Consider the following 23,680-nt stretch of genomic DNA (forward strand, 5'->3'; position numbering starts at 1 on the left):
CCACGCCCCCTCACTCCCGCCACCAGCTGCTCTATGCACTCCCACTCACTCTCACAGGACCCTGAGGCCCCCAGGGAGTCACCAGCACACACCACTCTCACTGTCTGGGAGAGGGGGCTGGGGTGTTGGAAACTTTAATCAAGCAGGGACGGTTAACAGCTGCAGGGACACCCTAGAAAAGAGTGAGCCTTCAAAAGGATATACTTATGGACTCTGTCCCCATGACCTTTTAAGACTTATGAAAATGACCTGTCATTTCCCGTCATGGAAAAAAACCACAGCCATCACATGCACCCTTCAGGCCACAGAATCCTCCATGCTTAACCCTCCAGGCAGGCTTGGGCAGAGATGCTCGCTTCTCACAGATGCCCCAACAGACTGCAGAGACCTGGGGATGCGGGTGCATGCTTGCACACTCACACCCATGTGGATGTCTGCCTCTCCCCCCGACACGTTTCTCAGGTGACAAATGTGTTCTTCTGTGTCAGTGGGCACTTTTTCTGGGCAGGCTGGGTGACACTGTTGGGCAGAGCTCTCATCAGACCCATAGGCCTATCACCCCTCCACACACCACTAACCGTACACTACGAGCTGCTAGCATGGGGGGAGGACCTCTTTCTCCTTCCTTTTTCCTCCCTGCAGCTGCGGGTTGGGGGAAGGGTTCTGAGGGGGAGGATGTCACCGACTCAGGGTGGGTTTTTCCCACCTCCATACCTTGTCTTGCCCCAGCCTCTTCTCACCCGCAGTGAGCCCTTGGGGGATCACATTCTGATAAAAAGAACTTTAGGGAGCACTCTGCACCTCTGCTCAGCACGCACACCCTCCCCCCGTTTCCTCTCCTCCATCAGCCAGGCCTCTCAGTCCCTGGTCTTCCTCCACAAATGCCCCCTTTTTCACTGGGGCTGGGAGTAAAGGGACAGTTAGTTTCTGCTGTATAACAAAGTGAATCAGCTATACCTATACATATGTCCCCATATCTCCTCCCTCTTGCGCCTCCCTCCCACCCTCCCTATCCCACCCCTCTAGGTGGTCACAAAGCACCAAACTGATCTCCCTGTGCTATGCGGCTGCTTCCCACTAGCTGTCTATTTTATGTTTGGTAGTGTATATATGTCCATGCCACTCTCTCACTTTGTCCCAGCTTACCATTCCTCCTCCCCGTGTCCTCAAGTCCATTCTCTACGTCTGCGTCTTTATTCCTGTCCTGCCCCTAGGTTCTTCAGAACCATTTTTTTTTTTAGATTCCATATATATGTGTTAGCATATGGTATTGGTTTTTCCCTTTCTGACTTACTTCACTCTGCATGACAGACTCTAGGTCCACCTGAGGGACTTGTTAACGAAAGAATTTTACTAGGAAAGTACAAGAGAAGCCAAAACCGAACCAAGAAGAAAGCAAAACCTTGGCTGGTCCAGAGTCTGCCCGCTCAGAACCCAGCCCTGCTCTTTGCCTCCCCTCTGAGAAGCTGCAGTCCATCTTCATCCCCATGCAAGTCCTTTGCTCATCTGCTCCCTGACCCCCAACAAGGTGCATGAATAGTCAGTGCTGAAGGTTTTTCCAGAGGCACACAAACTGTGGTGTCCCTCACCCTCACCCTCAGCCCGGGCTTTCCCAGAGCTTCTGCCTCTTGGACTCAGCTTGCTGGGTTTGGCTCAGATACTGGAACACAGGGGTCACGTCAGTCTGCCAGAAGGCAGGATGGGACAAGGAAGAGGCTGACTGGCCACAGGTGTGATCATTAGGGCAACAAAGGTGGAGGAGGCCAGGGAAAGGCTGTGAAGCAAGAGTCTGGGGGCGTTTACACAGGACAGTCAGTTTGGTCCCAGATGCTCTGCATCCTCCAAAGTGTTGCCTCATTCCCAGGAAAGGCTTTGGACTGAGAACTTCTCTGTGTGAGGGATTCTCAGCAGCTCTGTAGCACTACAGTAGAAGGGGAGCCGGGCCCACCCTGAAAGCCCCCAAACTGATGGAGAGAAAAGTCCCACCAAGTCAGGGACCCCCCTTCTGGGAACTCATATCTACTGGGAACCTCAGGATGAGGAGGAGGTAGGGCTCCACACTAGGACCCCTCAATCTGATGGGGAGGATGAAGCCCCACCCTGGAGCAACGATTAGGGAGATCCTCTTTGGTCAGTTGAGCACAAAAGAGCTCCGACTGCACACAGAAAGCCCGTGGACTGGGCAGCCAGGAAAGAAGCGTGGAGCAAATCAGGGTAGTTGATGAGGGTGGGCGTTCGGAGCCCAGCACTGTCAAGGTGGGTCTGGGATGCATGAAGGAGGAGCACAGGCAAGACACAGGGACAGGCCTGAGTATTGGTTCTGTGACACCCCCCAACCCTGAACCCCATGCTCTGGACCTCAGGTTCCCCTCCCCTGCCCCTCTGGCCGGGGCTCAGGGATGCCGTCTGCATCACTGAACCCATCTGTCTGAGACTGGGTCACATCTTCCTCTTTTGTGACTGGAAGTTACAGGGCAAAGCGCTAAGCTGTGCAGTCACGGAGGAAACACAGAGCCTAAGAGTGTGAAGGGACAGAGGGGAGAGTGGCAAGAAAGCCTGGAGCCGGTGGAAGAGGAGGGAGGCGAGTGGGAGCAGAGGTGCTCAGGACCATGGCTGAGGCCATCACCTATGCAGACCTGCGATTTGTGAAGGCTCCCCTGAAGAAGAGCATCTCCAGCCGCCTAGGACAAGGTAAGGGTGGATAAGGTGTCTCCTTGATTCTGCATCTCCATCCTCCTTGAAGACCCCACTCCCACCCCAGAGACCCCAATCCTGACGCCACCTTTTCTCTCCTCTCCAGACCCAGAGGCTGATGAAGACGGAGAACTCACCTATGAGAATGTTCAAGTGCCCCCAGGCCCGGGAGGACCCTCAAGCTTGGCTTCCGCTGGATTAGGGGACAAAGCAGGTCTGGAGAGCGCAGGGGATGTGTGTTTATGGGGAACTGTGTCTTGCGCTGGGGAGTCCACAGCTTTCTTGGGAGGACAATACCCTTGGAGAAAGGCTGGGGATTCTCAGGAAGAGAATGAGCACCAATTATGGGAGCTAAGGAAGAATAAAGCTCCCAGGGGGTAAGGTGGAGATCCCGGTGGGGAGCTAGGGCTCCACGGAGGGATCAGGGCAGCCCTGTTGGGGAGCTGAGCGCGCGTGGGAAATGGGGAGTCCCGGGAGAGAGAAGAGAGGGGAGGGGGGAGAGCATTCCCGGGGAGAGGGTTTTGGCAGACAGATGGGGGCCCCCAGAGTAAAAGATAAAGGGAGACCCAGGAGGGCGATAGAGGGTCCCCAGGGAAAGGATAAGGTAAGACCCAGGAGGGACACGAGAGTCCCAGGGGAGATACGGAACTCCGGAGAGCGCTAAGGGTGTCCCAGAGCAGTGGCAGAAGGCACCTTAGGACAGACTGGGGTCTCGGCGCGGTGGAGGGGGTGAGTAGGCTGGGGAGAAAGGGTATTTCCTGGCTTTCCCACCTTCAAACTGGAGTCGATCCCTTCCGCAGGGGTCCAGTCGGAGCAGCCAACTGCCGCCTGGAGCCGCGTGACGTCACCAGCTGCCGGGCGGATTCTCGCCTGTAAGTACCCGGTCCTCCCCGACCCGCGCGCGCCACCCGCTGCCCTGCTCGTCTCGGGCCAGCGAGTGGGGGCGGGGCGCGGCCTCGGGCTGGGCAGCCCTCCCCCACTAGGCCCCCCGGGGTGGTCGCGGAGTCAGGTGCTGGCACCGGTCCCCGCGGGAGGTGGTGCTGGGCCACGCGGTGTGCAGGTCTGGCCCACGGATTGAACCTGGGGCGCAGCCCTCCGGTCAGCCCGGGCAGCCCCGTGACACCCTCCCCTGCCGCTTTCACCCTCATCCTTAGAGAGATCTTTCCGACGCATCGACCCAGACCCCTTCCCCCTTACTATGGTCCCCATTCACGTACCCGCTTCTCCGGTCTCCGTCTGAGATTTAGTTCCCCGTCCTACCAGGTAGTGCCCCTCAGTCGTTACCGGTAACAATCCCCAGCCCTTATTCGGGAACACCTTACCTCCTCCACCTGCGGAAACTCTGCCAGACAGAAACCACCACGCGTGCTCCAAGTCCTCTGCGGGATGCTCTTTCCCGTGAATCTCCTCCACCCACACCCCCTCAGTCTATCAACTTTCGTGGGGCTCACTGCCCCCCAACCCACTGTCTCCCTAAGGCCAAGCATCCTACATGCAGTACCTCCTCCTGGGCCTGCTCCTCACCTGCCTGCTGTTAGGGGTGGCTGCCATCTGCCTGGGAGTGCACTGTGAGTATGGCTGCCCCCCATTTCCCATTTCCCCCAGACAACGTTCTCCCCCACTCTCCCCAACAGCTGCCCTGCCCCAGCAGGGCCCGGAATCACTACCACCACATCCTCAGCTTTCGTCTGGCTTCCAGCCGGGTCTGTTTCAGTGTGCCGTGACTTCCTAAATTGTCCTCACCTAATCCAGTACCTCCTTAAGCTTCAGGCAGTCAGATCTTATATTCCATTCCAGCCTGTTATGCAGAAAGTTGCAAGAAGCAGCAAAAGGACTGATACTGAAGCCTCAGGGCACCAGAGCATGGCTGAAGATGTCCTCCAAATCTCTCTTTATGGCCAAACAGATTTCCAGGTGTCTCAGCAGCTCCAGCAGATGAACAGGGTTCTGGAAGCCACTAACAGCACCCTGAGGCAGCAGCTGCGCCAAAAGATAACCAAGCTGGGGCAGAGGGAAGAGGATTTGCAGGGGTCCAGGATGGAGCTGGCCCAGAGTCAGGAAAGACTACAGGTGGAACAGAAGGTTGGCCAGGCTACCAAAGAGCAGTTGCAGGCCTGCCAGTCAGATGGGGAGAAGACAAAAGAGGCCTTGAGAAATAAGGAGACACAAAGGATGAACTTGGAGCAGAGGCTGAGCAGCGTGCAGGACACACTAAAGCCCTTCTTCACATGCCCCTCACCAGGTATCTGCTCTGGGAAAGGGGAGATGGTAGGACCTGCCATGAAGGATGGATTGAAGTGAGGGGTCTATCTATCTACTAAGCCTGAACTGAGTTGTTCAGGAAAGGGGTAATGAGCCAGAGTGCTGGCTGACATGACCTGTGCAGCCTGGGCCAACAGGGCAAAGGATCTAGCTGCATACTGGTTTTAGGGAGGGCTCACCCAGCTCTAAGGCTGACCCTGTAGGGGAGAAGAGGGTGGTAGCCAGCAGTGCAAATGACACTGTCCAGAGCAGCAAACTCAGGGCTCACCTGGCTTGACGTCAGTGTCAAGGATCTGGGAACCCCCTGAATTTGGATGTGAAATTGATTGTTCGCATGTTTTTCTAAAAAGGGGACCTGTAGCTTTAATTAATTCTCTCTACATCTGAGATTCCCCAAAAGATTAAGAATTACTGATGGATGAGGTACAGTCTGGGGCTGGGGCAAGGCAGCTGAAGCTCTCGTAATGAGGTGGGCAGGGATGTTGTAGGACAGGGAATTAGGGTGGAATGCTCATCCCTTTTGAAAGGAGGAGTCCAGCCCGTGTGTGGGGATGAGGGAGGGGGACACATAGAAGGTCTGCCAAAGTTGGCTGAGGTTGAGGCAGGGTCCCCAGCCCAAGGGGACTGGAATGTCCATGGACTGGTTGTCTAGAGGTTAGGCTCTGTCTAGCTCAGGGGCATCTGGCTACTCCCCCAAGGCTTAAAACAGAGAGGTTATGTACAGACACCCCCAGCCCTCATTTCTTTAACCTTCTCATTCTCTACAAGCCTCAGTTCCATGACAGTGCTGCCCCCTCCTTCCCCACAGCTGAACCCTAGACCTCAGCATCCCAAACTGCTCTTCCGCTGAAAGGATGGCTTTGGGTCTTCGCTCTGACCACAACTGGCCCTCTATAGGCTTTCCACACACTTCTTCTTCAACCTCACGGAGGCCTCCAACCTGCTGGCTCCCCTGTTTCCTCCCTTCCCATCAGCCATCACCTGTCTTCACTTCTCTCTCTACCCATCTTGGATTTGGGGGCCCGCCACCCCACTCACTCCTTGACTCCATTGTCCTGGATGAATGCACATGCCTGCACCCAGGGGTGACAAGCTGTGCAGTCATTCTGCTTGGTGCCACAAATCTCTAGTCTCAACTTCAGCTGGGGCCCCAGCACTGCCTGCCTTGGCAAATCTGCAGTGGTCGGCTGGCTCTCTGTACCCTACTACCCTCTGTCTCACTCTCAGCAGATGCCCTCCTCTGTCAGAGAGGAACACCCTCTATTTTTGATCAACAAGTCTATATATCCATTTGCATTTTTCCCCATCTTCATGTCTTGCAAGGATAACTGCAACAGCTTACTGAATGTTTTTCCTAAACATCCCCCCTCCAAATCCACTTTTCATGTTGCAGCCAGAGTAATTCTTTAAAAACAAAAATCTGACCATGTCTTCCCAGTTAAGATCATGTCATTTCACTTAATTAATTACATCAAAAGTTATGGAATACATACTATATGTCTAGCACTGTACCCAGGCACTTGGGATGCAACCAGAGTACAAAATGCTTCAGTGTAAAACCCTACATTGACTTTCTCTTGCTCATAATATAAAAATTAAAAAATCCTCAACCTGGCCTCCAAGGCCCCTGCCTACCTTTCAGCATGCTGCTTGTCCCCTCGCCCTCGTCCATTTGGCCACACTGACTTCTTTTTATTGCTTTAAGTTGCTGTTAGACAGTAACCTAAGGTGGTAGCTGGGTGGGGATGAGAAAACGTAGACAGAAGAGAGGGAGCTGGAGGAGAAGGAATGGCTTTTGAGTGATGGAGGTAGGACAGATGGGACGAAGCAACGGAGGGAGGTGGGTTGGGATCAGGAGCATAGACTGGGGTGCGGGATGTTAAAGAAAGAGGAGGTTTATTTCTGACAGATAGTCAGGAAAAGAGGAACAGAGAAGAGACAAATTTTGAGGTGGAGAGGAGGAAAATGGAGAGAATTCACACGTCAAGTGTCTGAATTTCAGCAAAGCAGGCAGCAAGGTTGTCTACTTGTGGAAGAGTGGAGGGGAAGATGGTGGCTAGCCGCTTGAGGAGTGTGGGAAAGTTTGAATATGCAGTGAGAAATGCTTTAGGGAGCCAATGAGATGGATGGGAGGCCTATTGAACACTTGTTTTTCGGGGGCCCAGGTGAAGTTAGCCAAAATGGGGGAGTAAACGGCAATTGTTCAGAAATTGGGGATAGTACCACCAGTCCTTTTCAAATAAGCCTCCTATATTTTAAGGAGTAAAGTTGTTGAATGTTAAAGGATTTTACTAAGTATGCACAGATATGGCATTTCCAGGGGAGGCAAGAAAGAAAGATTGCAAAGATTAAGGACCAGAAGTCAGTGAAGGCACTGAGGTTCGACCCCAGGGAACATTGTTAGCAACCAGATTGCTGAGTATTTGCTTTCATCCCAAGTGTTGAGATCTCCCTCTTGGGTCTGGGCAGTGCTGTCACACTCTTTCTGCTTTTTAGATTCCTGCTGTCCCTTGGGATGGATACCGAATGAGAGGAGTTGCTTTTACATCTCAATTACTAAGAGAACTTGGGAGGACAGCCAAAGCCATTGTAAATCTCTGTCCTCTGAACTGGCCAAAATCAGCGAGCCTTCTTATTTATATGGAGTAAGAAAACCCCTATTCAAAGACGGTATGGGTATTGTTGGGTAAAGGGACACGTCATCAATCAGGGATGGCAGTGCACACAGGGCGTGCGTCCCTTTTCCATGCAGCGTCTCAGCACAGTGCTCCAGATGGCCCTATTAACTGATTAGTGTTGGCGTGAGAGTTGAAACTTAACGAGCCATCTTTACGTTAACCTGTTTCTCATCTCAGCTTTCTGGTCAGCTCTGGGCTGCTGAACAGGTTCTTTGACTCTCATGGCCTCTCAGGCAGACAGGTTCCATACCTGGTGGGCTGGATTGTAGGGGTTGGTTCCTTGTGACCAGAACAGCCCACAGAATGACTCTTCTTCGAAGGCTGGCAGAAATTCTTACCCAGCGTGTGTGTGTGCGTGCGCGTGCGCGCATGCACGCATGTGAACTGAAGGGTCAGCCTGCATCTGCAGGGTGGTACTTGAAGGATGCGGGGATGGTCACCGATGAGCCGATGTCACGCACCAAGGTCGGGCACGGTCCTCTTGCCAAGGCTCATAGCCTCTCTAGTGTTCATTTTCTTCCATCAGCCAGGTGCCCTCCTCCCGACACCCCCTCCCTCCTCCTATTCCAATATTTCCCATCACTCCTCACACACCTCTGGTCTCTCCGAATCTCCCTTCAGACTTATTATGCCAGAAGCTTACGTAAGGTGTTGGAACAAGGTGGTTCAGCTGAATCATACTGGATTGACTTCAGAAATTTCTGGCGGGGGAGTGATGGTACAAGATACAATTGGTAAGTTTGTTAGGACTTTTGGGCAACAAAAATCCTCTATAATCCCTTCATAAAGGCACAGTAATGAGATCTCCCTCCAGGTCCTACTCTCAAAACTTTTTCACAAATCAATGTTATAATTGCCCATTTGTCCACTTCTTCTATTTGATTAATAACAGGCAGGCTTGCTTTCTATTCTATCCCCAGTACCTAGCCATCCCCGGCACGTGATTAAAAAAAAAAAAATTACCAGTTTGGGACCTATGTCATCTTTCTCTCAGGGAGATAACTTGAAGATTTAGCTAGGGCTTCACAGCTGATAAAGAACCCCGGCCTTCTAACTTCTCAGCCCAGACAAGGCTACCCAAACTGAGGTTGTACTTTTTTAGTCAAGGCCACTTGGTATACCAGAGTTGCCCCAGGGAAGTGAGAAAGGAAGCAATGGGGTAACTTTGAGAATCAACCCCAGGGACCCTGAAACAGGGTAGTTACCTAACTGGAGTTTCCATCTTTAGGACCTTGGGTGACTTTTTTCCCTCCCTGGTCCTCTAGCCTCTTCGGGTTGGGGTCCAGACACCTGTACCTGAACCATCCCACACACGGCTTTAGGTAGGCAGGGTGTTAGGACTTGGGTTAGGTTTGTGCAGGGCAAGAGAAGGGAGGATGGGATAGGAGGGGGCCAGAACTTATCCCAGTGCTACATCACCACCCTTTAGGTTTTATAGTCAAAGGCAAAGATGTACCAAGGTAGATGGCGAGAGGCAGCCAATTCTGAAGGCAGAGGACTGTGATTCTTCTCTTCCCTCCATCTGTGAGCTGGAAGCTTTCAGGTATCCAGATGCGGACCCCTCTTTCCACTGAGCTGGGTAAGTGTCGGGGATGGGACTGAGGCGTGGGAGTCTGGGGGCAGAGGGTCTCAGGGCAGGGGCCCAGAGGCCAGGGGGAAAACTTGTTCCTGTAAGTGACAGCCATGTCCACAGCCTCCAGGCTGTGCTTATGTAAGAGGGTGCTGGGCAGGGGAGGCTGGCTATGTGGCTGTCCAGGGAGCTGGGGAGGAGATGGGGTGAGCTGGATGAGGGTTCTTAGGGACAGTCAACTGTGGAGCTCCCTGATGCTTTAATCCTCCAGATACTCACGCCAACAAGAGCCTAAGCTGTAGCCTGCAGGTCCTAAGATCCACCACCCTCCAGCGTGTCCTCACTCTGCCTGGACAGTGCCTGGCCAAGGGCTGATCCATGCCCAACATTTCTAGGCAAGCCTGCTGCCAATAGAGATCCTGTCCCAGAAGCTGGACTGTTCCCAGGGAAAGTGTGAAGCAGCTTCTAGAAGAGATTTTGGCCTCCCCCAAAACCTCCCATAGTGGAATGGGTGGGGAGGGCGCACGGGCTGAGCGGATAGGGGCAGCCCGGAGCCAGCCAGGCAGTTTTATTGAAATATTTTTAAATAATTTGCACGTGTTAGTCTCGTGTGTCGGCAACGCTTTGTCTGGTTCAGTGATCCCCACGGGAGAGCAAGCTCAGGGGATGCAAAGGAAACGTTCTGTTCCTCACGTCCATGCCGGGGTTCCCCTCTACAGGGAGAAGAGCTGCTCAGCCCATCCGGGGCTGGCACAGTCCAGCATGTGCGCTCTGTCCTCACAGGGCATCCTGAAGGCCAAGGGTGGAGGCCGGAGACCACAGGCCCCACTGCTAAGAGCGTGCCCCAGGCAGCTGCAGGCTGGTTGTGGGTGGCTTGGCATGGTGCCCCCGGTGGCAGAGGAGACTGCCCGCCTCGCAGTTCAGGTTGCGGTAGCGGGCCACAGCTGGTGTGGGGCGGGGGCACATGGACAGGAAGCCAAAGCTGAAGGGGCTGAGGCAGCAGCCAGGGCAGGGCAGCCCCTCCTCGGACTCCCGGGGGGCTGACGGGGGCGGCGAGGGTTCTGTCCGCTCCAGGGCTGCTGCACGGGGCAGGCTATGCTGGGCCCGGTTCCAGGGCTCCCCAGCCCAGCCTTGTGGGGAGTTCACCACCACGGCTGGGGGGTTGTTGTTAAGGGGGGCTCCTGATCTAGGGGACCAGGGCTGGGAGGCTGAGGAACAAGTGCTGATGAAATTGTCTGTGGCCACGGCCAGGGGCAGCTGGGGAGCTGGTCCCGGGGCTTCTGGCTCAGGGCTACTGCCCTCACACTCCATCTTCTCTTCAGCCGAGGGGCCCACAGCAGGAGGGCCAGGACCTGGCAGTGCTGTTTCCATACGTCGGGGAAGTTCAGGGGATGATGGTAGTGAGCGGCAGCGGCGGGCAGATGTCCCAGGCTGGGCCAAGGTCTCTGGAGTGGTCACCAAGGGCAGCTGGGTGGAGGGCACTGGTGATGGTGGTACAAGGGGTAAGGGGGCAACTGGCTTGCTGGGTGTGTCCAGGAGCTTGATCTTGCCACCTCTGAGGTCTTCCCGTAGTGAAAAGGGGTTGACTCGAGTCAGATTGTCCCCCCAGTTGGGGAGCGATTCTGGCGATGGGGGCAGGAAGAGGTCTGACCGGCTTCGGGAGAGCCGAGGGTCTGGCCTGGGAAGTGTGGCAGAGGGGCCCCCTCTTGGAACAGACCCTGTAGACAGAGAAGTCTGTGGTCACTGTTCTCAGCATTGATCATAGTTCCCTGAGGGTCTCATTATTCACCAGGAGGCTGGTGGGACTAGAGCTGAGAAAAGGGCATCCCACAGGGTGCTTTGGAAAGGGGGAGATGTCCCCTCCAGCCCCCTTTACCTCTTCTTTCCTTGTTCCCCTCCCTCAGGCTCTAGAATTAGAAAACTATCTTCTCTGAGATGGCCTCTCACCCCACTCCCGCCCCCAGGCTCCTCAACTAATAAAAACACTTGGTCTCCCCGGATGATTCTGAGTTCTAAGGAAGAGAGAGGCAAAAGGACCCCAGTTGTGCTCACTTACCCTGACTGTGTGCCAGGGGAGCCCTGAGGAGGGGGGCTGGCTCAGGCAGCTGCTCCAGGATCCATTCCAGGTGCTGGGTGATTTCAGTGAAGGGAGCACGAGTGCTAGGTTCCATCTGATGGGGAGAGACGGGCAGCTTCACTCAGTGCTCCAGAAGAGGGTCCCTGAGTTTCCTCCTGTCATCTGGGCCGGCTGGCCTTGTCAGATGGTGGGTGGGGGTGGGGGCAGGGAGGGAGTGAGGCTCTTACACTGCAGCAGTGGATGGCCAGGAGCAGGAAGGGCAGTGGGCAGTCATCCCCTACCAGGGTTCGGAAAGCAGGCACATCCAGGCCGAAGTCCTGTGGGGACAGAGAGGAGGAGCCTCCAAGTCAGCCTTCCTCAAGTTCTCCTCCTGTCCCCCAGTCAGGACCTCAACCTCCAGGGAACCCTCCCTGGTTATGATGTGCCTAGTCTGGAGTTCCTCCTTTTAAACCTGGACGCATCATTCACCTCAGTACGGGGTAGGTAGTCAGGGTCCGCAGGTACTCGTGCGATGAGCTCACAGAGGACAATCCCAAAGGCAAAGACGTCGGCCTAGGGGTAGGAGCGAGTGTCAGGGGGAGGCATTGACAGTTTCATGTAAGAATTTTGTCAGAATACGTCAGAATTTGGGGGAGTCTTGACAGTTTTCATGTGTTGGAAGGGGTGTGAGGGGTAAAGGGGATCTTGGGGGTCTTCTGAATATCTGGTAGGGTTGCTGAGGAACTTGGGATGGAGCCTTATAAGAGTATCTCAAGGGTCTCTGGAAGGCCTTGGGGATCTGAAGGGTTGATATCTTACCTTCTCATCATACAGCTCACCCCGCAACACCTCTGGAGCCATCCAGTATGGGGAACCCACCACAGCCAACGGCTCTTTCCTTGCCCCTTCCCTGCAGGGGCAGGGGCAGAGTGGTCAGGAACATCCTACTCAGACACCCTCCCCAAACAAAAGGGGATGAGGTCAGCCCCCTCGCTACCCCAAGGGAAATGTCCCTGTGGGCTTCACTTAGATAAGGGGCATCTGGGAGATTTAGGGGGATGGGGCATTCACCTCACCTATACACAGGAATCTTTTCAGCCAGCCCAAAGTCGCCCACAACAGCTGTGAAGCCTCGGTCTTCCCGCCGGATCAGACAGTTCTGACATATACATATAGCATCCCCACATACCCATTACCTTCTGTTCTCTGATCTCCCAAAATGCACCCCAAGGACCTGTCACTCCAGAATAACCCCAACCCTCGCTGATATCCCAGTTTTCCAACGCACACCAATCTTGCAACACCATCCGTCACTCCAAACACAGCATGGTACCCAGTCCCTCAGAGCACTCCCCTCACCCCAGTCCCCCATTCTCCAGTGTCTTGCTGCCCCAACATCCTAATGCTGTCTATTATCCGCATTCCAATACCCACAGGCTAGTTACAATCTAATCTCAAATCCCCTTTCATGCCTCCACCCACCTGGCCAGCCTACCTTGGATGTGAGGTCTCGGTGGAATACACCTTTGGCATGCAGGTACCGCAGGCCACGGGCGATGTCCAAAGCCAGGCGGAGCCTGACAGGCCAGGATAGGGGTTCGGGGGAGCTGAGCAGCTGTTCCAGGGTCCCCCCATTCATATACTGGGACATAGGGGTAGGAGAAGGGGAATGGATATCAAAGTTTCAGTCTGTCCTCTAGGTCTCCCACTTATAAGCCTGGGGACACTCAGGAGGATCACAAAAGTCAAGAGGGTGAGTCTGTGCCCTAGGGTCCCCCATTCATATCCTAAGGCTAGCATGTCCCACACAGGTGCACCTATTTAAATTTAAATTATTAAGTTTAAATAAAATTAAACATTCCGTTCCTGTCACACTAGCCACATTTCCAGTGCTCCTTAGCCACATGTGGCTAGTGGCTATGGTTTTGGACAGCACAGCTACAGAACATTTTTATCACTGCAGAAAGATCTGTTGGACAGCACCCTTCTAAAGGATAAAAAGGACTGGCACCAGCTGAGGCCTTTTATATGTGGTTTGCCTGAAGGGAAGTTCAGGGAAGCCTCCCCCGGGTCCTGTTGCCTCTCATTACTCCTCTGTAGATGCACCAGGCCGCTGACTCTCTCTCCCCTTGGTGGTGGTTGTGGTGGAGTCCCCCCCTTCCTGGCCCATCCTCACCTCTGTAAGAGCGTGCAGCTGCCCTTGGTGCACACAGACCCCCATGAACCTGGAAGAGGATGGGAAAGATAGCAGTGTAGGCTGTAAGCGCCCCGGTCGCTCCACAGTTCCCACTTTTCCCGCGGGATCTTTCCCCTATCCCCCAGCAAGCTTCCCAGCAAGCGGCTGGGGCCGCTCACCTTAGAATGTTGGGGTGCCGGAGCCGGTTCATCAGCTGCACCTCCCGCAGCGTGTTTCCCCGGTTACTGGGGAGCCTGTTCATTTTCAGCACCATGACTTGCCCTGACTGTCGGTGCCGAACCTGGGGGCAGCAGGGGATGGCGAGTCCCGCGCAGGTCGGGCGGGTCGCCAGGGTCCGGGCCCCCTAGTTTCAGCCTGGCGTCGAAGTCTCGGTCCCGCCCCTCTGCCCTCTCTGCTGGTCTTACCTTGTAGACCTCAGAGAAGAAGCCGGCCCCGATCTTCTCGGCGCAGTGGAAATCGTCCACGCGCGCCAGGCTGGACACGGCGCTGCGGAGAGCCCGGTAGGAGGAGGGGCGGCCCCGGCCCGGGCCTCCGCCCGCGCCCCCGGGCCCCGGAGGACCCTCCCCCGGCGCCTCTCCGGGCCCGGGCCCTGGGCCCCGTAGTGGGGGCCGTTCCCCGGCCATGGCCGGGCCCCCAGCCCGGGGCCTGCCTCACATGGCAGGGTCCCCGGGGCCCGGGCAGGCCGCGCTCGCCATGGGAGCGGGCCCAGCCCGATCAGGGGCGCAGGGGCTCCCGCTCCCTCTCCCGCTCCCGCCCAGGAGAATGGAAGATACGCCGAAAACCCTGGGCCCGCCCCCGCCGCGCCGGCTTGCTGGGCCCGGGTGGACGCCGCTCCGCTCCGCTCCTTGCAGGGCCTGGGACAGGGCCTGGGCCTGGGCCGGGCGGTGGCGGTGGCGCTCCCGGGTGCCGGCGGGCAGGCGGGCGGGCTCCCCACAGGCGGAGGCGGGCGGGCGGGCGAGCGGGCGGGCGGGCGTCGGCTGCTCAGCTTCGCCGCTGGGGCTCAGGCTCCGCGGCCTGCCGGGGCGGGGCTGAGCCGGGCCTCTGCTTAACTCCTTCGAGCCCGGCCTCCGGGCAGCGGCCACGCCCCCTCAGGTGCGCACCCCGCTACCCGAAGCCGGGACGCCCTAGGCGAGTGGGTCTGCGACGTCGGGGTCAAATAAGTTCAGGCCTGAGCTGAATAACTGAAGGGAATTCAGGGCTGATTATGCGTACGCGCAGCTCAAATGTCTTTTAGCTGCCCTGGGAATCCTTTCTCCCCTCCCTCCCTCAGGTCACTGTCGGTTGAGGGTCTGGCTCCGGAAGCCGCCAGATTCCTGGGCTCCAAGGACCGGCAGGGCAGAAAAGTAGACCACTCTGGCCCAGCTACAGTCGGAGGTAGCCCAGCAACCTACCCGCCTTCTCAGCCTCTGCCCTGGCCCAGCCTGTCCATTTCCCAGTTCTCGACCTTTACACCTTAAACCTCTGGACTCCCTGACACCTTCTACCTTCTCGGGCGGTTGTGATGCCCCGGAGCTGTAGTGAGCCCTTGGTCAGCCCATTCCGGGTGTGGCCCCGACTCCTTCTCACTCCATCCCGCCTCCCTTGAAAAAAGTTCAGATTCCAGAGCCTCTGTCAAGCGACCACCCAGCCTGTACCTTACTCTTACTATTTCGTCCAAATGCCCCCTCTCTCAAAAGAGAAGCCTCCACCTGTAGGGAAGCCCCTCTTTGCGCAAGATCCCACCCCTTGGCAAAACCCCGCCCCTCAAGGAGCCGTTCCCCTCGGAGACCCCTCTCTTTTTCAGTGAGACCTCTCCTCAGTATGGCACTGCCACCATCAGTGTGTACCAGAATCCCTCAGGGCGACACCACTCCTTTGTGTGTTCCTCCTACCCAGTGAGACCCCACCTCTCAGAGTGACTCCACCAGTAACTGTGACCCCTCCTCTCGACGTGAGCCCGCCCCTCAGTGGGACCCCTCTAGGCAGGTACCGCCCGCATCACGTAGGAATCGGGTCTGCCCCCTCAGGCGGGAGGAGGACCTGCAACCAGCCTCTAAAGCGGTGCGGGCTCCTGAGTGCGCACGCAACGTTTCAGGACCCTGTGCGCTCGCCGTACCCAACGCTTTGGGTTCTCCGCTGGCTCCTCCCCCCCGGTCATCGGTGGAATAGCCAATCATCGTCGGGGATGGGTGACGTCACTCGATCCCGGCGACTGGGCTGGGTCTAGCGGTGGTGGGCGTCGGTGAGCCGCTTGCCACCTAGCGGCGGCGTGGAGGGAGGCAGGTGGGCCTCGGGAGTCAAACGGGCTGCCACAGAGCTTGAGGGAGCGAGGCTGAGTTCTTTTCAAGTATTCTAAAGTACGATATTTCTATTTCTGTGGTAAGCTAAAAGGAAAATTAATTGCACAGTCCGCGTCTGTGTGGGTGACCGCCTTCTGACAGAGTCCTGTCCCATGTTTGTAGAGAGTTAGAGTCTCAGCAAAACAAGCTCATTCGTCACATTAAGTGTTAGCATCTACAACTATGTAATTTGTAAGTTTGTTTTCTATAGTCGTATAAGATCTGTAAACACTAGGAATTTATGCCTCCTTTTGCTTAAGTAATAGAATAATTTAATCGACTCGTGTCTGACCCTTTACCCAAGTTTGAGAATATCTATAGCTGGTAATAGTAATTCTAAGCAGAGGAGCCAGGTTCCTGTTTTAGACAGATTATTGTGGTTGTATGGAGGCAGGGAGACTAATTAGGAAAGAGGTGCTGACAATGCTTCTGGTGAGGAGAGGATGAGGACTGAACTAGGATAGGGATAATGGGGAAGGGGAGGAGGAAACAATCACCTAGAATGGGAAGACTTGATTAAGCAGTATCCAAAGTCAGTCAGTCCTGTAGAGAGAAAGAGCATCAGCCAGGATAATTTTAAAGTTTCTAGCTTAGATGACTGAGTATCAACTGAGATAAAGAATCCAGGAGGAGGAAAGATTGGGGGTGGGGGAGGTAGGTGATTGCCATGAACTAAGGGGTGATGTGATGATAAAGGAAACTGAAGGTGGTTGCCATTATCCAAGTAGGGAAGGAGAGATAGGCTGACAATGGACTTCTAGGGAACACCAACAGTATTAAAGTGTGGGTGGATGAAGTCCATGAAGGAGACACAAGAAACATGCTGAAATATAGGAGGAGAATTTTTTTTTTGAGAGTGTGTAAAATTCTTTATTTAGAACAATAAAGCATAAGTGTTTATAATGTAATTTCAAATTCAAACCTGTGTATGAAAGGGTCAGGATTTTACCTGTTTTAAGAAGTACACATACGGTACACACATACACATCACATTTTACAACCTTTTTTATTTAACTAAAGTCATAATAAAACTGTTTAGAATAGAGTTGACATATATTTACATTACAATATGCAAACTCCAGTCTATGACTGAACTAGCAATATATCTGTGCATCCATCTGAATGTCTGAATACTTTTCAAGTCCACTGATTTAAAAAATAGTGGCGGGACTTCCCCGGTGGTCCAGTGGTAAAGAATGCGCCTTGCAATGCAGGGGACGCAGGTTCCATCCCTGGTCAGGGAACTAAGATCCCACATCTACAAGTACTGAGCCCATGTGCCCTGGAGCCCGTGTGCCACAACTAGAGAGAGAAAAACCTGCACGCCACAAGTAGAGAGAAGCCCATGCATCTCAGCGAAGAGCCCGCACTGCAATGAAAGATCCCGCACGCCTCAATGAAGACCCTGCGTGCCTCAACGAAGACCTGACACAGCCAAAACAAAAAACAAAACAAAAAAACACTGGTGGCAAGTGGAATCTAAGGAATGGAGAGTTTAGGAAAAGTGGAATAATGAACAGTATTAAATAGTGCAGAGGGGCGTGCTAAGATGAGTTTTAAATGTTCCTTGAGTAAGGCTACTTGAAGATCCTTTTGTTTTTTCAAATTTTTTATGATGGAAAATGTCAAACGCGAAAAAAAGAAGAACACATAGAACAATGAACCCTTATTTACCTTGGGTAAGACCATTTTGTTGGAGACCCATTGTTCAAAATCACCCATGCCTCAGTTATACTGTTGCCATAAGTGACCAGGCCGAGGTGAAAGTATCTGCTTTTATGTACCTTCTATGCCAGTGATCCTCCAATAATCAATTCGTGGGCAATCTTGTTTCATCTATACTCCTGCTCTTTCCCCCCACCCAGTTATTTGGTGCATATTTCTGACATTATATCATTTCATCAATAAATATTTCAGTGTGTTACCTCTAAAAGATAAGGTTTCTTCTTTAAAACAAAATCACAGTACCATGTCACACCTAAAAAAATAATCCCTTAATATCATCCAGTATCTAGTTGTTCATATTTCCCCTGTTGAATTATACTTGTTAGTTTTAAAAAATTGTTAAGTTGAATCAAAATCTAAATAAGGTCCATGCTTTGAAGCTGATATGTTTGTTACATCTTTAACTCCATCCACTATCTTTTTTGCCTTTTTTTTTTTTTTTAAAGAAACCAGGGCATTTGTCCTGTAGAGTTTCTCTGAGTCTGAATTTTGCTGAGCTTCTAGTGTGATTTAGCATTTCTTCAGTCCCCTGTATTTCCAGTAAATTGGTAGTTAGGGACAATTAGGTTTATATTTGATTATTTTGGCAAAACTAATTTGTAGGTGGTTTAACACTTTTATCATGAGGTATACAGTGGTGGTCTTTTTGTGATGTTAGTAACTGATGATGATCATTGTCTAGACCAGAGTTTGTCAAATGTGGCACTATTGACATTTTGGACTGGATAAATTCTTTATAGTAGGGGGCTGTCCTGTGCATTGTAGGGATGTTTAGCAGCATCTCTGGCCTCTAGCCACTGGATGTCAGTAGCAACTCTCGCATTTGCGATGACCAAAAATGTCTCTAGACATTGTCCGTTGTCCCCCTGGGGGCAAAATTGTCCCTGATTGAGAACCACTGGTCTAGGTTCATTAATATAGGAATTCAAAAATAACATTCTCATTCTGTCCTTCCTTCTTTATTAGGTAGAATACCTCTACAAAGAGAAACTTATCCATGTTAAACATTTGTTACTCAGAGATATATTTTATGTGGGAAAGGCAAGAAAAATGCTTAATTGTTTCCCTTTTATATTACCAGCTTCTCAAGTAGTGAGTTGGTTCTGTAGCATCCTCCAACAGTGACCAATGAGGTTTGCTTTTTTTTTTTTTTTTTTTTTGCGGTACGCGGGCCTCTCACTGTTGTGGCCTCTCCCGCTGCAGAGCACAGCCTCCGAACGCGCAGGCTCAGTGGCCATGGCTCATGAGCCCAGCCGCTCCACGGCATGTGGGATCTTCCCGGACCAGGGCACGAACCCGTGTCCCCTGCATCGGCAGGCAGACTCTCAACCACTGCGCCACCAGGGAAGCCCGAGGTTTGCTTTTTTTAGTACCATCATGAACTCATAATTTAACACATATATGATGTGCCTCAATCATTGGCAATTAAAAAATTCATTTTTGATTCTTAAATTGTCCTTTTTTGGCCACTGGACACTTATTCAAGTTGGCTCCTGAGTCCTTTTGACATGACCTTTAAGAAACCCTCCCTTAAGGTTTCTTGGATTTGATATAATAAAATGTTCCAGGCTCATTTTGTGCATTCCTAGACCGGAGCTGGTATCAGCTATTTTTTCCAATGATTCATGGTCCTTTCAGTTGGAAATGGTATTTAGAGACCACAATATGGGTACTAGGGATATAAAGTTATTTAACCTTAGGAAGAGCAGTTAAATGAATATATTGATAACGTATTCTTTTCAAAACAGTCCCCTTCACCATATCTTTTTTTTTTTTAATTTATTTATGTTATTTATTTATTTATTTTTGGCTGCATTGGGTCTTCATTGCTGCGCATGGGCTTTCTCTAGCTGCGGTGAGCGGGGGCTACTTTTTGTTGCAGTGCGCAGGCTTCTCATTGTGGTGGCTTCTCTTGTTGCGGAGCACGGGCTCTAGGCACACGGGCTTCAGTAGTTGTGGCATGTGGGCTCAGTAGTTGTGGCACATGGGCTTAGTTGCTCCGCGGCATGTGGGATCTTCCCAGACTCGAACCCTTGTCCCCTGCATTGGCAGGAGGATTCTCAACCACTGCGCCACCAGGGAAGTCCTAACTTCAAGGCTTTAAATTCTATTTATACCCTAATGACTCCCATTTTTCTCCACCTCAACCTCTCTTCTGAACTCTAGACTCCTGTATTCAATTGCTTATTCATGGATATCTAGTTGGCTTTTCAAATTCAATGGTACAAAACAGAGCTCTTGAATCCTCCCCCTCTTCCCCAGCTTTTCTCTAAGGTTTCCCCATCTCAATAAATGCAGCCTATTAGGTACCCAGGCAAGACAATTTAGAGTTATCCTTGATTCCTCTCATTCTCTCTATCCTATGTCCAGCCCATCAGTAATTTGTGTATGTTCTACGTTTGAAATCTATCCGTAACCTGACCACTTCTGACATTTCCACTGCCTCTAACCCAATCTAAGCCACCACTGTCTCTTGCCTGGGTTGTTGCAATAGCCTCCTTTATAGTCTCTCTGCTATGCCTTTGTCTCCTTGCAGCCTATTCTCTACACAGTAGCCCGAATACCCTTTTAAAGGGTAAGTTGAATCATTTTGTCATTCTGCTCAAAACCTGTCACCTCACTGAGAATCAAATCCAAAATCATTCCTATAGTTTTCTAATATTTATACCTTTGCTTTCTATTCCTTTGCTTAAGACCGTCAATACAATGTTGAGTGAAGTAGTGGTAGTAGACACTCGTGCTTGTTCCTGATCTTTAAAAGAATGCTTTTAATGTTTCACTATTCAGTTTTATGTTAACTGTAGGGATTTTTTTGTAGCTACCAATACCAATTAGCTATTATCACAGAAGTGCCATGTAACTAGCCATGTCAAAACTCAGTGGCATACGCTTGCAGCTGCATGGATGGACCTAGAGATTATCATACTAAGTGAAGTAAGTCAGAAAGAGAAAGACATATGATATCACTTATATGTGGAATCTAAAAAATGACACAAATGAACTTATCTACGAAACAGAAACAGACTCACAGATATAGAGAACAGACTTGTGGTTGCCAAGGGGAGTCGGGGGAAGGAAGGATTGGGAGTTTGGGGTTAGCAGATGCAAACTATTATATATAGAATGGATAAACAAAAAGGTCCTACTGTATAGCACAGGGAACTATATTCAATATCTTGTGATAAGCCATAATGGAAAGGAGTATGAAAAAGAATATATATATATATATGTATAACTAAGTCACTTTGCTATAGAGCAGAAATTAACACAACATTGTAAATCAACTACAGTAAAATTAAAAAAAAAACTCAGTGGCATAAAACAGTTATTTATTCTCAGAAATCTGTGGTTTGGCCGGGGTCAGCATTCTGAACTAGGATTGGCCACATGGTTTAGCTGTGCTCCATCTGTCTCTCACTCCTCCTGGGACCAGCAGGATAGCCTAGGCATGTTCTTGCCGTGGTGATGGAAGAAGAGCAAGACAGGAGCAGTTTTGCAACTGCTCTTCATGTCTTTGGGTCACATCATGTCTATCAACATTCCAATGGCCAAAGCAAGCCATATGGCCAAGCCCAAAGTATACCATCTATAGAGGTGGTGGTAGGAAGGGGAAAAAGATTTCTAAGCAATGGTACATTATATTCACTGTCTAATGTTAAACCAACTTTGCATTTATAGAATAAACCCAACTTGATCTATCCTTCCTTCCCCCTTCCATCCTTCCTCCCTCTCTCCTAACATCCCTCCCTCCCTGCCTTCCTTTCTTTCTCTCTTTTTTTTTACATTATTAGATTTGGGTTGCTTTTCTTTGCATTTTGCAATTTTATTTAAAAAATTTTTATATAAATTTATTTACTTATTTTTTGGCTGCGTTGGGTCTTTGTTGCTGCACGTGGGCTTTCTCTAGTTGCGGCGAGCAGGGGCTACTCTTTGTTGTGGTGCGCAGGCTTCTCATTGTGGTGGCTTCTCTTGTTGCAGAACACAGGCTCTAGGTGTGAGGGCTGCAGTAGTTATGGCACGCGGGCTCTAGAGCACAGGCTCAGTAGTTGTGGCACACGGGCTTAGTTACTTCGCGGCTTGTGGGATCTCCCTACACCAGGGCTCAAACCCATGTCCCCTGCATTGGCAGGCAGATTCTTAACCGCTGCGCCACCAGGCAAGGCCCTATAATTTTATTTTTTAAGCAGCTTTATATTGAGATATAATTCACCCATTTAAAGTTTATAATTCAGTGGTTTTCATTATATTCAGAGTTGTGCAAATATCACCACAATCAATTCTAGAATATTTTCATCACCAAGGAGAAACCTCATGTCCATTAGCAGTCAATCTCTGTATCCACACCCACCACCACCCAAAACTCCCTTACCTCCAGCCCTAGGTGCCATGAATTCACTTTCTGATTTTATAGATTTGCCTCTTCTGGACATTTCATGTATGGAGTCATACAATATATGGTCTCTTTTATCTTGCTTTTACTTAGTGTAATGTTTTCAAGGTTCATGCATGTTATAGCATGTAGCAGTACTTCATTCTTTTTTCATTTCTGAATAATATTCCACTGTATGAATATACCATGTTTATTTATCTACTCATCAGTTGATGGTCATTTGGGTTGTTTCTACTTTTTGGCTATTATTAATGACGCTCCTATGAACAATCATGTACACGTTTTTTGTGTGGACCTATGTTTTCATTGTCTCATGTCTTTTTTGTTTTGTTTTGTTCCTCTGTTCCTTCTTTACTGCCTTCTTTTGGTTTAAATAAATATATTTTTTAGCATACCATTCTAGTTTTCCTGTTTTTTAAACATATATTTTAATTACATTCTTAGTAGTTGCTCTAGGGATTACAATTTAGTCAAATTATTGAAAGACAAACGCACAATGACCTATACCATATATAGTTGATTTGCTTTAGATAATCTTCTGAAGAACACCTATTCTGCCATAATGCTGGAAGCGCAAGTCCTCCAATGTGTCATCTAACCAGTAATGCTGGCTAATATGAAAGCTATTAATATTTGAATGTATTTTTCATTTAATAAGCCATCTGATAATACTCTTATTAGTTCTTGCTGTTTTTCGGTTACTTCTCTGGGTTTTGTAGTTAAGCAAGTAAACTTTTTCTTCCTTTCCAACATTTATGTCTTATTACAATGAGACTTTGGTATCTGAGGGGGGAAGGGGGAGGGGGTTGGGGGGTTAGGGGGTTGGTTCCAGGACCTGCCAGAGATATCAAAATTCGAGGATGCTTAAGTCCCATAGTCCACCCTCCATATCCGCAGTTCTGCATCATTAATTCAACCAACCACTTATCTGTAGTACTGTAATATTTATTGAAATAAAAAAGGTCCATGTGTAAGTGGACCTGTGCAGTTCAAACTTACATTGTTCAAGGGTAACTGTACTTATTTTTGTTTCATGCGCTGTATAGACCATATGTAGAACAATGTTGAATAATAAAGGTGATAGTGCAGTCTTGTCTTGGTTCTGACGTTTTTAAGATTGCCTAAAGTGAAGGATTATCAACTCTACACGCTAGCATCCATCTTATGCCCAGGGCAAACATAGCTAATCCTTAGCACTTTTTCCTGCTAAGCCATGACCCTATTTCAGAAACCTCACAGTAACATTCCCATAAGTGACTACAGTTAATTGGGTTTAGTACAACGCATAAGACCCGTTTGCCAATCCTGGCTCTGGCTTCTCTCTTTGATGTAGTTTGATATTGGTTGTTCATTTCAAGTATTCTTTATCATGTTTATATTCCTGGTTTACTAAAAATCCTTTAAAAAATAACAAATGGATATTTAATTTTATGAAAGATTTTTTCAGCATCTGTCAGGGTGATCAAATGGCTTTTATTTCCTTTGGTTTATTCATGTTAATTACATTAATAGAAACAGAGTTTCTATTTTAATCACTGTTGCAGTCCTGAAATACATCCTACTAGTTTTAATGAATGTTATTCCTTTACAATATTGCTAGATTTGTTTAGCTTATATTATGCGCCAGACACCTGTGCTTGATGCTGGGGCTACAACTGTGAACAAGATAGACAAGGTATCTGCCCTTATTGAGCTGTCAACTCAGGGGTGACAAAGAGCAGGACATTTGCCAGCATTCCCCTCATTCTGAACCTCTGGCAGAAATCACTAAAGATATGCTGTCTTGCAGA

At 50.5% G+C, this 23,680-nt stretch overlaps 2 protein-coding genes across 4 annotated transcripts; one reads left to right on the forward strand and one right to left on the reverse strand.

Annotated features, from left to right (window-relative positions):
- The first annotated feature begins 2,387 nt into the window (after positions 1-2,387).
- On the forward strand, positions 2,388-9,696 carry CD72 (CD72 molecule). 2 transcript variants are annotated; one of them, XM_032635962.1, is made up of 9 exons: positions 2,388-2,691; positions 2,801-2,908; positions 3,495-3,566; positions 4,173-4,262; positions 4,601-4,936; positions 7,453-7,601; positions 8,256-8,368; positions 9,064-9,213; positions 9,600-9,696. In XM_032635962.1, the coding sequence occupies exons 1-8, from the start codon at positions 2,610-2,612 to the stop codon at positions 9,206-9,208; spliced, it is 1,095 nt and encodes a 364-aa protein (XP_032491853.1). In that variant the 5' UTR covers positions 2,388-2,609; the 3' UTR covers positions 9,209-9,213; positions 9,600-9,696. The 2 variants fall into 2 exon arrangements, with proteins under 2 accessions (XP_032491853.1, XP_032491852.1); XM_032635961.1 differs by having other exon boundaries at positions 2,399-2,691; positions 9,476-9,616.
- On the reverse strand, positions 9,224-14,440 carry TESK1 (testis associated actin remodelling kinase 1). 2 transcript variants are annotated; one of them, XM_032635959.1, is made up of 10 exons: positions 13,862-14,440; positions 13,616-13,737; positions 13,437-13,485; positions 12,756-12,902; positions 12,337-12,419; positions 12,080-12,170; positions 11,750-11,833; positions 11,509-11,598; positions 11,261-11,375; positions 9,758-10,922 (listed from the first exon to the last, which is right to left on the reverse strand). In XM_032635959.1, the coding sequence occupies exons 1-10, from the start codon at positions 14,078-14,080 to the stop codon at positions 10,036-10,038; spliced, it is 1,887 nt and encodes a 628-aa protein (XP_032491850.1). In that variant the 5' UTR covers positions 14,081-14,440; the 3' UTR covers positions 9,758-10,035. The 2 variants fall into 2 exon arrangements, with proteins under 2 accessions (XP_032491851.1, XP_032491850.1); XM_032635960.1 differs by lacking the exons at positions 12,337-12,419; positions 13,437-13,485; positions 13,616-13,737; positions 13,862-14,440 and having other exon boundaries at positions 9,224-10,922; positions 12,756-12,895.
- Positions 14,441-23,680: the final 9,240 nt, after the last annotated feature.

Source organism: Phocoena sinus, chromosome 6 (genome assembly GCF_008692025.1).
Source record: "Phocoena sinus isolate mPhoSin1 chromosome 6, mPhoSin1.pri, whole genome shotgun sequence".
Lineage (NCBI taxonomy): Eukaryota > Metazoa > Chordata > Mammalia > Artiodactyla > Phocoenidae > Phocoena > Phocoena sinus.